A 15,053-nucleotide genomic window follows, 5' to 3' on the forward strand; every position below is an offset into this window, starting at 1 on the left:
TAACAGCTACCTCACTTGGCGCTCAGCATGAAGAGGTTAGTGTTAGGACTGGTCAGCCTGGTGTCAGGATAATGTGACTGGGTTGGGACATCATGCTACATGTCTGCAGCATGATGTCCCAGTGCTAGACATCACTATAAACTGCCACATTGCAGACATTGTAGCGATATGACTGAAAAATTGTTAAAGCTACGTTAAAACTCCAGTCATAGCTATCACCTGGAAAGATACAATGTCATTCGTTTATCATAAAAATGTTCAGTTGTGATGGTCATATGCAAGTAAGGGCATATTAAATGTGATATATGCAAATCTGATATCAGCATGTAGCAAGAGTATTCAATTTCAATGACAAACCATTCAAATTTGTTATTTTTATCACTACACTGACTGCATATTTTGTGCTCTATACACAGTGTGATAGTTAACTGACCACTAGCATTAGTTTCAAGCAGTAAGTTAGCTACAATTGTCATAATGAGTTGACAAGTATTGTGTTTCGGGTTTAACACCATTTCTCAGTGCAAGATGGTCTATACATGGCAGCTAGTATGACTGGTGGTGGGAGAACCTGGGAAAAACCGAGTAAGAACCACTGACCCATGGGAAGCTACTGGCAAGCTTTCTCACATACCCACATTGGCCAAACCTGAACCTATGCAGACAAAGGTAATATGTCAGTGATCTGTAAAGGTGAGTACCTTAGACCACTTGGCCACCCAGGGCCTTAGACCACTCAGCAACCCAGGGCCCTGATAATCTGACTTGAAAGTATGTAAAGGTACATACCTGATAATCTGACTTAGAAAGCATGTAGAGGTTTGTATCTGATAATTAGTCTGAGTTTCCTCTGACCCTTGTCACCCCTTTTTTTATATTTGGACATTTATGTCGGGGTGTAGGGTCAGAGTCCATTCCCTATCGAAAAGTTGGAATACGCCGACACCATTTGGTGTCGGCATGGGGTAGCCACTTACAAGCTGGCCAAGCAAACTTGAACAACCTTTCATCAATATATATCTGCATGAAATCGATAGGATTATATTTTATTTTCTCAGAAATTGCGATCATAGCATTTGTTGTCTTTAATCCGCTGAGAGATGAAACAAAAGTTCATCACTGCTGAAATTTGACCTGGATATGGCCATTTGCATTCCTAGTCCCGTGACTACACTAATCTTGCAACCTACATGGCATTGACATCAGAGGTCATACAGTCAGTATGAAGAGGTGCATAGGGAGTACTTTGAGGGTATGCAATGACAAAATGTTCATTAATTTAAAAAAAAAACTCTGCTGTACAGGACACTAATATTCATAATTTGTCACCCACACCAGCATAAGTGAGATGACAGTGATTAGTTAGGCCAGTGCTTTAGATACGGCCAAGGGAGTCTAAATCTCCAGAGAGCAAAAGGAGAATGTAATAAAAGTTTCTGATATATCAAAACAGGAAGCATTAAAAGATACCACAGGCAGTCTGGAGCAGTTTATTAAATGGGACACAGAAAAACAGATACAAAAGTCATTGAGGTCTTTGAAGGAAAGACCATTGAGCTAGAGGCCAGTTGAAACAAGTTGGAAACTCAGAGCTCCAGAAAAGACCAATAGGAAGCTAACAGAAGATGGACTTACAAGAAGCTCCAAACGGACCGACAAAAAAAGAAGCTCGTTCAAAGACAAACCAATAAGCTCATTAAGGACAGACCAAAAAGAATCTAATAGTCTAATGACACAGCAAAAAAATGCTCATGAACAACATGCCAATAAGAAGCTCATTAACGACACACCAATAAGAAGCTCATTATGGACAGACCAATAAGAAGCTCATGAATGACACACCAATAGGAAGTTCATTATGGACACACCAATAAGGACAGACCAATAAAAAGCTCATTAAGGACATACCAATAAGAAGCTCATTACGGAGAGACCAATAAGAAGCTCATGAATGACACACCAATAAGAAGTTCATTATGGACACACCAATATGGACAGACCAATAGGAAGCTCATTAAGGACATACCAATAAGAAGCTCATTAGGGACAGACCAATAAGAAGCTCATTAAGGTCAGACCAATAAAAAGTTCATCAAGGAGAGACCAATAAGAAGTTCATTAAGGACACACCAATAAGAAGCTCATTAAGGACAGACCAACAAGAAGCTCATTAAGGATACACCAATAGGAAGCTCATTAGTGACAGACCAAAAAGACACTCATTGGGGACACACCAATAAGAAGCTCATTAATGACATACTAACATGATCATTAAGGACACACCAATAAGCTCATTAATGACAGACCAATATGTTCATTAAGGACACACCAATAAGAAGCTCATTAATGATAGATTAATAAGAAGCTAACTAAGGACAAACCAATAAGAAGCTCATTAAGGACAGACCACTAAGAAGCTCATTAAGGACAGACCAATAAGAAGCTCATTAAGGACAGACCACTAAGAAGCTCATTAATGATAGATTAATAAGAAGCTAACTAAGGACACACCAATAAGAAGCTCATTAAGGACAGACAAATAAGAAGCTCATTAAGGAATGACTAATAAGAAACTCATTAAGGACAGACCAATAAGAAGCTCATTAAGGACACACCAATAAGAAGCTCATTAATGATAGATTAATAAGAAGCTCATTAAGGACAGACAAATAAGAAGCTCATTAAGGACAGACAAATAAGAAGCTCATTAAGGACAGGCCAATAAGAAGCTCATTAATGAAGATTAATAAGAAGCTCATTAAGGACACACCAATAAGAAGCTCATTAATGACAGATTAATAAGAAGCTAACTAAGGACACACCAATAAGAAGCTCATTAAGGACAGACAAATAAGAAGCTCATTAAGGAATGACTAATAAGAAACTCATTAAGGACAGACCAATAAGAAGCTCATTAATGATAGATTAATAAGAAGCTAACTAAGGACAAACCAATAAGAAGCTCATTAAGGACAGACCACTAAGAAGCTCATTAAGGACAGACCAATAAGAAGCTCATTAAGGACAGACCACTAAGAAGCTCATTAATGATAGATTAATAAGAAGCTAACTAAGGACAAACCAATAAGAAGCTCATTAAGGACAGACCACTAAGAAGCTCATTAAGGACAGACCAATAAGAAGCTCATTAAGGACAGACCACTAAGAAGCTCATTAATGATAGATTAATAAGAAGCTAACTAAGGACACACCAATAAGAAGCTCATTAAGGACAGACAAATAAGAAGCTCATTAAGGAATGACTAATAAGAAACTCATTAAGGACAGACCAATAAGAAGCTCATTAAGGACACACCAATAAGAAGCTCATTAATGATAGATTAATAAGAAGCTCATTAAGGACAGACAAATAAGAAGCTCATTAAGGACAGACAAATAAGAAGCTCATTAAGGACAGGCCAATAAGAAGCTCATTAATGAAGATTAATAAGAAGCTCATTAAGGACACACCAATAAGAAGCTCATTAATGACAGATTAATAAGAAGCTAACTAAGGACACACCAATAAGAAGCTCATTAAGGACAGACAAATAAGAAGCTCATTAAGGAATGACTAATAAGAAACTCATTAAGGACAGACCAATAAGAAGCTCATTAAGGACACACCAATAAGAAGCTCATTAATGATAGATTAATAAGAAGCTCATTAAGGACAGACCAATAAGAAGCTCATTAAGGACAGACCAATAAGAAGCTCATTAAGGACAGACCAATAAGAAGCTCATTAAGGACAGACCAATGAGAAGCTCATTAATGACAGATTAATAAGAAGCTCATTAAGGGCATACCAATAAAAAGCTCATTAAGGATAGACCAATAAGAAGCTCATTAAAGACAGACCAATAAGAAGCTCATTAAGGACAGACCAATAAGAAGCTCATTAAAGACCGACCAATAAGCTCATTAAGGACATACCAATAAAATGCTCAGTAAGGACAGAGCAATAAGAAGCTCATTAAAGACAGACTAATAAGAAGCTCATTAAGGACATACCAATAAAAAGCTCAGTAAGGACAGACCAATAAAAAGCTCATTAAGGACAGACCAATAAGAAACTCATTAAAGACAGACTAATAAGAAGCTCAATAAGGACATACCAATAAAAAGCTCATTAAGGACAGACCAATAAGAAGCTCAGCAAGGAGAGACCAACAAGGAGCTCTTTAAGGACACACCAATAAGAAGTTCTTTAAGGACAGACCAATAAGAAGCTCATTAAGGACAGACTAATAAGAAGCTCATGAAGGACAGAATAATATGAAGCTCATTAAGGACAGACCAATAAGAAGTTCATTAAGGACAGACCAATAAGAAGCTCATTAATGACAGACCAATATGATCATTAAGGACACACCAATAAGAAGCTCATTAATGACAAACCAATATCATCATTAAGGACACACCAATAAGCTCATTAATGACAGACCAATATGTTCATTAAGGACACACCAATAAGAAGCTCATTAATGATAGGTTAATAAGAAGCTAACTAAGGACACACCAACAAGAAGCTCGTTAAGGACAGACCAATAAGAAGCTCATTAAGGACAGACCAATAAGCTCATTAAGGACAGACCAATAAGAAGCTCATTAATGACAGATTAATAAGAGGCTAACTAAGGACACACCAACAAGAAGCTCATTAAGGACACACCAACAAGAAGCTCGTTAAGGACAGACAAATAAGAATCTCATTAAGGTCAGACCAATAATAAGCTCATTAAGGACAGACCAATAAGAAGCTCATTAATGACAGATTAATAAGCTCATTAAGGACACACCAATAAGATGCTCATTAAGGACAGACCAATAAGAAGCTCATTAATGACAGATTAATAAGCTGATTAAGGAAAGACCAGTATGAAGCTCATTAAGAACAGACCAATAAGAAGCTCATTAATGATAGATTAAGAAGAAGCTCATTAAGGACACACCAATAAGAAGCTCATTAAGGACAGAGCAACAATAAGCCTTTTCTTTCATATTTGACAATTTTTGTTTTAAACTTTTCAACCAACATACACAAACAATATAGAGAAAGTTAACCTCAAGCTTTCACTCTCATGCTAAGGACAACAACACAACATCACTCAGTGGAATGGTGAGCTATGTTAACAGATTGTCCCAGATATGCGGCAGGTTGTAACATCCCTGTCCCTGTTCAGCATCAGTTTGTGCGCATGGATGTAGATCGATTCTTTATCCCCCACTCAAACCTGGCTTGTTCTCAATCTAGGATTTTTATGGGGGCAGTTACAACCTGTTGCATATCTGGGACAATCTGTTAACATCACTCACCATTCTACTGATCAATGTTGTTGTTGCTGTTGTAGGGTTTAACGCCATTTTTCAGCACACGATAGGCTATACATGGCGGCCAGTATTAATGGTGGAGGAAGAACCCGGGAAAACCCCGGAAAGAACCACCGACCCTCGAGAAGCTACTGGCAAGCTTTCTCACATACCCACATTGGCCGAATCCAAGACCCTTACCAATGCAGACAGAGGTGAGATGGCAGTGATCCGTAACGGAGAGCGCTTTAGACCACTCGGCCACCCTGAGCAATGATAACAGATTAAATCAGTCTGCTGATGAAGACCTTAGCATGAGAATGCAAGCTTAGCTCACGTTAGCTTTCTTTAGATCTTTTGTGCATGTTGGTTGAAAAGCTTTTAAAAAACTGACAAATATAGTTAAGCTTTCATCAAAGACTTTTCTTTGTTTATGTGGTCTGATACTGGAGTAAAGTTGGTCCTACCTTTGCTAAACTATTGCCACACAAGATCATTTAGTTTGTGAAATTTGTAGGTATTGCTGACATGACATTTCTTTGCATCATTGATGTTTTCAAATTCATTTCTGAAGAATTCCATTTTCTTAATATGTGAAACAGTGGATGTTCCTATGCCTTATTTGTAACATAGATTTAGCCACAGATTTGTAACATAGGTTTAGCCACAGATTTAGACTCAAAATGTTTTGATTCTTTATGGTTAGATCAATCCATCAAAGCTAAGATGGTTGTTCTTATATCTTGATATGCACATGAAAACAACTGATAAATGTCACAAAGTTAGCAGTTTGAATTTCAGTGTTTTATTACATGAAAACAATGTGTAAGAAATTGACTGGCATTGAGCACTTAAGTAAATAAAAGGTCCATCTCAAAGATGGTGGGTCAGGAGTTCAAATTTCAGTGCTGATGGACTGTTTCAATCCCTTTGAGAAATGTACTTAGCCTCAGCTCAGCCTGTTGTTGTTGTTGTAGAGTTTAATGCCATTTTTCAGCACAAGATAGTCTATAAATGACAGCCAGTATATCTGGTGGAGGAAGAATGCTGGAAAACCCCAGGAAGAACTACCGACCCACGAGAAGCTACTGGCAAACTTTCTCAAATACCCATGTTAGCCAAGCCAAAGACTCGAACCCATGCAGACAGAGGTGAGATGGCAGTGATCCAGAATGGTGAGCGCTTTAGAGCACTTGGTCACTCAAGGCCCCAGCTCAGCCTCTTATAACTGTCGTTTCTGGGCAAACAAGCCAAAAAAAGCTGACAATAGACAGTGCTGCTTGTTGAAAATTAAAAGTAATTTTGTACAAGGTTATTATAGCTCTCGCCCCATTATAACACACTTCACTATAGTGAGATTCCAGACACATACATCAGCTGAAACATTTACGTAAAAAACTACTGCACCTAATGGACATTACCAAACTGTTTTTACAGTGAACTGGCTTCAGGCTAGGTAAGATATCCTAACAGGCTACTGAAACTACCCATATCAACTACAGTAATACCTCGTGCATTCGCGTTTCTGGATTCGCGAAATTTTCATTGGTACCCTCTACGTCTATGTTTTCTTTATTTTATTGAACTGTATCTTCGTTATATGACTTCTGTGACATATGAAGTTTACCTAGTTTACCTTCCTGACAATGACAAAGAAAATGTCAGTCATTAAGTTTACAGTCCCATTCGTTACTTGGTTTTACCTTACTGTGAGTGCAAAAGAAAACGGCAGACAATGAACTAGTATAGGGGTAATATTAGTATACATGTACCGTACTGTAAATGCACTAGTGTGGCAAATACCCATTAGGTGATACTGTACTCTATTTTTTACGTCAACCATTTATTTCTGTTTTTAAGGGTAATGTATTAAGCTAACTTTTAAATGAAATTAAAGTGCTCTGGGAGCAAGAATTGGGTCATATTTAGGGTTTAAACCCTAGAAATAAGCATTTATTAGCATTTTTAGTGACTCGTACCAAACATTCGCGATTCCTCCTGACTGGTTCTGGAACCTAACCTCGTGAATGTTCCAGGTATTACTGTACTGGCAACTGAAATTACCCATACCAACTACTGGCTAAAGAACACACATCTAAGCTGCCTTTAGCAATAAAGCCACCTCAGCAGATCATTGACTTGATTTCTGTAATCATAGCTCACTGATTATACAGAAGACCAGCTTACAGTCTAGCACTGTTTACCGACACCTGGACAGCAACAGATCATAGAAAGGATTAGCAGCAGCACATCTTTTGAACTTGCCACTGCTTTCTGCACTCTGTTGCAGTGCAGCGCAGAAGAAATAAATGTTCATTTGCATAATGTGACTACAGTACAAATAAGGTCTATTCAAACAATCAAGTGGCACATTCTGGTGAGATCAGATTTAAGAGTGAGTTAAATATTATCAGTATTTAGGAGGTCATTTAATCTCGCAAAGGAGTCATCCAGGAAAAGGGAAGCTTATTCTGTAAATAGGATTGTGATTTTAAGGGATTCATGGAGAAATGATGTTCAAGAGGCTAAAGCTGTGCTACAGGAACATTTTAACTCATTGATGATGTTCAGCACTCAATCAAAACTGATGAGGACTGTCCTATTGTTGAATGCAAGACTGTTGCTGACATCCCCTAGGTGACAAAAGAGAAGGTTTAGATCCTGATCAAGAGGAAGTAGGAACATGCAGCTGAGATATAACAGACTTTGCTAAAAATTAAAAAAAAGAAGAAAAAAACAACAATCCAGATTCATACAACCTAAAATTATAAAATACTTGTAGTATGAAATACACATCATGAAACTGAATAATGTTTATTATATTTGGATTCGTACTTTTTGTGAACAAATGTGTTTATTTCATACATTATTTGATTTTAAATGGATACATACATTATTTGATTTTAAATGGATTACATATGTGTATTTAAGTTTGTCATTTTTTTCTTTAATTCCATGTTCTGCAATTGCTAAAAGCATGCTGCACATAATGTGACATCACTCAGTCGCTAGTCATCATATGTAACTGACATTCTGAACTAACGAAGAGATATTTTATTGACTAAAACATGACTTAACATTACTAAGTGCATATATTACAAATAGATGTTCATTTATTTCATTGCAAAATGGGTGCAGAAGTGGTTGAGCCCCTAAAAAAAAAATACAACAAAGTTTGTAACATCAGGCTGCATTGGTCTCCAGAGCAACCTAACGTTAATCGTTTTTTGCAAGTGATTACATTTTTGATCACTTTAAACTTGATGCAGCTGTAGATAGAAATTATAACTGGCAAGTATATTTACTAAAATGAGGTGTTTATATCATTGTAATGTTATTTGTGATCTGATCTATCATATGTACGACAATATGGGTTGAAAGAAAGCAATGTACGCCTTGGTATATGTGATTACTTTTCAAATTATTATCGAACATATTTAAATGTATAAATACCATGCAGTGAAAATAAAAAACACATAATTTACATCAACTAAAAGTATTACTATACATTTGACTGGTGTTTTGCTTATCCCCTCACCCAAACACACATATATACTCAACATTTTTGATCATTTTTGCTTGTGATCAGATCTATCATACGTACGACAATATGGGTTGAAAGAAAGCAATGTATGCCTTGGTATGTGACTACTTTTCAAATTATTATCGAACATATTTAAATGTATAAATACCATGCAGTGAAAAAAAAACCACGTAATTTACATCAACTAAAAGTATTACTATACATTTGACTGGTGTTTTGCTTATCCCCTCACCCAAACACACATAAATACTCAACATTTTTGATCATTTTTGCTATACTGCTGTTTGGTACATAATGCAGTTGGCAGTTATGGACCGTGACTACTGCATTATAACCGGGGAGAGCTGTATTATTATTATTATTATTATTATTATTATTATTATTATTTTTATTATTATTATCTTGGCAGGTTTTGATTTGTGCTTATTCTGTCACTAGTACTGTTATCACCATTATAGCTACCACCCTTTGTAGTTTGTTCTTTTGTATCAGTTTCATTTGGTATCTGAAAAGGTTATGCCACAAAATTTAAGATTTATAAATAAGCAAAGTCTGACAAAAATGTATAGATGAATTTAAATACTCACAAACTCTTTTTAGTTTCTTTTTTTAAGTTATAAAAACCACAAAAATTGACACCCACAAAACAAATAAAACCACAGTATGTTATGAAAATAATCTGTTCAGGGTTTTCTTGTTTTCATATCTTTTATATCTGATGGATATATCAACATCACTGGGCTAATATGAAAAGGCCCATATGCCAGTCCAATACTGCAAGGCCCAAATGCCAGTCCAATATTAAAAGGCCCAAATGCCAGTCCAATATTAAAAGACCCATATGCCCATCCAATATTAAAAGGCCCATATGCCAGTCCAATAACAAAAGGCCCATCTGCCCATCCAATATTAAATGGTGCATATGCCAGTCCAATATTAAAAGGCCTAAATGCCAGTCCAATATTAAAAGGCCCATATGCCCATCCAATATTAAAAGGCCCATCTGCCCGTCCAATATTAAATGGTGCATATGCCAGTCCAATATTAAAAGGCTCAAATGCCAGTCCAATATTAAAAGGCCCATATGACCATCCAATATTAAATGGTGCATATGCCAGTCCAATATTAAAAGGTTAAAATGCCAGTCCAGTATTAAAAGGCCCATATGCTAGTCCAATATTAAAAGGCCCATCTGCCCATCCAATATTAAATGGTGCATATGCCAGTCCAATATTAAAAGGCCTAAATGCCAGTCCAATATTAAAAGGCCCATATGCCCATCCAATATTAAAAGGCCCATCTGCCCATCCAATATTAAATGGTGCATATGCCAGTCCAATATTAAAAGGCTCAAATGCCAGTCCAATATTAAAAGGCCCAAATACCAGTCCAATATTAAAAGGCCCATATGACCATCCAATATTAAATGGTGCATATGCCAGTCCAATATTAAAAGGCTCAAATGCCAGTCCAATATTAAAAGGCCCATATGACCATCCAATATTAAATGGTGCATATGCCAGTCCAATATTAAAAGGTTAAAATGCCAGTCCAATATTAAAAGGCCCATATGCTAGTCCAATATTAAAAGGCCCATATGCCATTCCAATATTAAAAGGCCCATATGCCAGTTCAATATTAAAAGGCCCATATGCCAAGATGCTTCACATCAAAGTTGGTCAAATTCTGTTAAGCAGTTTGTTGAGACAAAGTTGTAAAATTGTTTATGTACTTTAGGTAACAGCAGCCATATTTATTGCAGGAACAGAGTAATTAGTGTAATTCCGACAAGGATTTGATATCTGCTAATGCTGGCAAGACAAATAATATGCATGTTAATTTCTCTACAGGCTGAAGTTTAATCCATTTTTGGCAGCTGTGACATACACCTATACATTGTTTTAACTTTCTGAATGTTTTTACATTTTATGTGCTATTTTGTGCTCAGATATTAGTTATTATATTTTTCAGTACTTTGAGCTCAATAGCTCAGTTATAAAATATTTTTTTTTATTGGTTAGTTATTCACATTATTATTTGGCAAGCATATATCATACATTCAAAAACTCGTGTGGATAACTATAGTATTCTCACATCATCCCATTTGTTTATACCCCCTACTGATTTAAAAACGGAAGGCATCAAGGATATAAAAAATGCACAAGACTTAGTCATTTCATTAGCTGATTTATAAGTTTTAACCTAATTGTTGCCAGAGGGTGCCAAGCACTGTCAGCTTGTTGGCATTTCAAATCATTGTTTCATTAGCAACATGTTTGCCATATTTACAATGACCAATCTGCTTTCAAGCAACAGATGTGATGTTGTTCACTGTCTTTGAAAGTCTCAAAAACTCCATAAATTTTGGATTTACATCACTCTGAAAACATAAATAAAATAGTTCCTATTATTCATCTGTTAAATCTGCTTTAGAAATATTAAAACTAGACAGTATGAATATTGGATACAGACAGCTTTTACTGAAATAGATTATTCTAGGAACCAGGAAAGGACAGCAAGCAGTTTGTGGGAGCTGATATGCCAATAATTCAACAGTGTTAGGGAATGACCATCAGATTAGAAATTATAAACAATGAATGAAATGACTGTTTTGTGCATTTTTTTATATCCTAGATGCTTTTTTTTGGGGGGGGGGGGGGCAGCGGGTGTGCAAACACTATAATGAAAGATATGATTAGCATGCATCTAGTTCACTGACCATTCTATATACAGAATATTTTTCTCCAATTTTTGTCAACTGAAAGTTATCTCATATGCAATGTTATCTTTGTTGTTGCTGTTCTTCTTGTTTTGGATTTAATGCCATTTATCAGCACATCATAAGTTATACATGATGGATAGTACACTGAGGTAAATATCCACAAAGATGGAGGAGAGATGCTGTTGATCTGTAAAGGTAACCTCCTTAGACCACTCATTCACTTGGGGCCCCTATTATCTTTGCACTAATAATATTCCTACAATTTTCAATGTGTGGCTAAAGGCATTATCTATTAATGCCCTTGTTCAAAAAGAGCTGTTCCAGTAAAACATATAAGCTCGCTTGCAAATCCAACTGCAAACAATACAGACCCTGACTGGCTGTCACATAATGCACCAGATGAACATGGTCCATGTTGATTGTTCTACTGATTAATCCTAACAAACTTCAAAGACCCAGATCTGTTGGCACATTATGAGACAGAAAATCTGGGTCTGCACTCTAGTTGGACTCAACTTTCAAGCATGTATATATGGTACTTGGGACCCTGGGAAGTCACCTTCTATCTGAACACTACGAACAAACTGAGTACCCTGACATATATGTTAAAAAAACAGGCCTTCCCTGGGAACCAAATATGTTTAATCAAATCTTCTGAATGATGAAAACAGGTTTAATTAAAGATGTGAGATGATACATGTACAAAACTACAAGTGTTTGCTCATAGTCGGAACAAGTTTGCTACAGAGTATGAACAAGTTAATGCTATCTGGTCTCCATATATGCATGTGCCATATCAAACATTTTCTTTCCTTAGACTAGGAAATAAAACCCTGAAATATCTTCCAGATTTGGAAAGAAACACAACTGAATTTGTATTTTTTTTTTACATATCACCATTTTCGCACTTTTAAAATAACTTTTTGCTACATTTTGTGAGTACATATGAAACTTAATCAAAGAACAAAGATATTTAGATGTTTGTGAGAATGATTAAATAGACCCATGCACTATGGAAATGTGGACTGAATATATGTATCAAATATCACATCAACCATACAAGATTAAATGGGAGTGTAACAAATATATTTAGTACTTACTGTATATGCTGGCTTTTAGGTAAAGTCCGACGGCAAACTGCAGAGACACAGAACTGCCATCAAATAATTCACTAGAAGATCGGTGTCTGTGCAGTTTGTTTGAAGTAATAAGTTGAACAAACAACAGACCCTGATCTGCCAGTACATTATGTGACAACATACCAATGTCTATTAGATTTGCTACTGGATTCTACTTTTAAGCAAATATATAAGGTAATCACATAATCTTAAATTGTTGATTCGGCATTTCAATACAAATGTTCAATCCATATTTCCATCACATACCCAGACTGAAACATTTATATTTACATGTTTTCTCTGATCTTCAAGCAGAATTTAATATTCATTAATCCCAATTTGTTTTGAATTTCATTTTGTATGGTAAAGCTGAACATATTTAGGAAGTGTAATAGAATAGGTATGTAATAAATACAAAACTGCGTTCATATTCTGAGCCAGGGGAATCAATTCATTTGGTATGGCTTATGAACAAGTATCTCTACACATAAGTACTTCTGTGCATGTATTTCTTTCCACTAACAACAGTATGTATTCGGACTACCTGTTCTATTTGCTGCCATGTTCTGCTGCTGATGCTGCTGGGGTCCCATATTACTTGACCCCTTAGTGGCCTCCATGCTGTCTGTGGGGTCCTCTCTAGGGGTTTGCTCTGATTCTTGGGTGCTTGGCTCATCAGGATTCTCCTTACCCACTTCTCCCGTCTCAACCTCCTCCACTAATGTGCCTCCACGTCTCCGTGTCTTGGCAGCTGCAAAATGATCAGTCTTTGCTTCAAATGCTGGCCATTTTTTACATGACATCATCAGTTTTACCTTTAAATGCAGACCATTTCTGGCCAATTACATGACCCTCGCATGTGGACCCAAAGGTAATATAGGAAAATACATCAATCAATGTTTAATTAATTAATTACAAAGGAACAGAAATGCTTTTAAATTACAAAAGAATTTTAAAACAAGTAGTCACAGATGCAACACGTGTCCCTAAAATCTTTGAACTTCTGATCCTGAAGCCCAAAGGATCTCCAAGGCCCTTTTTTTTTTTTTTACCTCACCATAACCTGAAAAAACAATGCCCACAGGAAATCAAACCATTGAGAAACTTCAAACCAAATCTTGAAACCAGACAGCTGCTGCCAGTCTGATCTACCTTTGTATGATGCCTTGATCAGGGTCTATGCTGTTAGCTTGAAGTCATAAAGAGAATGACACCAAAATGAAAAGGACTATAGACACCAAACCGGAAAGAAATGAAGACACAAAAATGGAAATAACTACAGACAGCAAATGGAAAGGACTACAGACACCAAAACCAGAAAGAAACGTAGACACCAAAATGGAAATGACTGTAGACACCAAAATAGAAAGAAATGTAGACAACAAAATGGAAAGAAATGTATCACCAACATAGAAAGGAATATAGATACCAAAATGGAAATGACTGTAGACACCATAAAAGAAAGGAATGTAGATACCACAATGGAAATGACTAGACACCAAAAAAGAAAGAAATGGAGACACCAAAATGGAAAGGACCATAGACACCAAAATAGAAAAAAATGTAGAAACCAAGATGGAAATGACTGAAAACACCAAACCAGAAAGGAATGTAGATACCAAAATGGAAATGACTGTAGACACCAAAAAAAAGAAAGAAATGTAGACACCAAAATGAAAACAACTATAGACACCAAAATAGACTGTAAATGACTATAGACACCAAAATAGAAATGACTATAAACATCAAAATATAAAGGAACATAGATACCAAAATGGAAGTGACTGTATACATCAAAATGGAAATGACTGAAGACACCAAAACAGAAATGTGGACACCAAGATAGAAAAGAATGTAGATACCAAAATGGAAATGACTGTAGACACCAAAACAGAAAAAAATGTAGATACCAAAATGGAAATGGAAATGACTGCAGACTCCAAAATGGAAATGACTATACTATAGACTGCAAAATGGAAATGACTACAGACACCAAAACAGAAAGGACTAAACACACAAAAATAGAAAGAAATGTGGACACCAAAATGTAAATGACTGTAGACACCAAAATGGAAATGACTGCAGACACCAAAATGGAAAGGACTACAGACACCAAAAAAGAAAGAAATGTAGACACCAAAAAAGAAAGAAATGTAGACACCAAAATGGAAAGAAATGTAAACACTGAAATAGAAATGAATGTAGATATCAAAATGGAAATGCTGCAGACACCAAAATGAAAAGAAATGCAGACACCAAAATGGAAATGACTGTAAACAACAAAATGGAAATGACTGTAGACACCATAATTGAACATCCTCATCTCTTTCAAAAGAGAGTCAAATAAGTGACTCAT

At 36.1% G+C, this 15,053-nt stretch overlaps 1 protein-coding gene across 4 annotated transcripts in view; it reads right to left on the reverse strand.

Annotated features, from left to right (window-relative positions):
- LOC149793168 (protein capicua homolog) overlaps window positions 1–15,053 on the reverse strand; it is a 181,734-nt gene that overhangs the window by 123,907 nt on the left and 42,774 nt on the right. For all 4 annotated transcript variants that reach the window (XM_089967095.1, XM_089967097.1, XM_089967096.1 and 1 more), the window contains exon 4: window positions 13,242–13,448. In XM_089967095.1, the coding sequence (XP_089823221.1) occupies window positions 13,242–13,448 (207 nt within the window). The remainder of the gene's footprint in view (window positions 1–13,241; window positions 13,449–15,053) is intronic.

This window comes from Sinohyriopsis cumingii, chromosome 8 (assembly GCF_028554795.1).
Source record: "Sinohyriopsis cumingii isolate HCF-2022 chromosome 8, ASM2855479v2, whole genome shotgun sequence".
Taxonomy (NCBI): Eukaryota; Metazoa; Mollusca; class Bivalvia; order Unionida; family Unionidae; genus Sinohyriopsis; species Sinohyriopsis cumingii.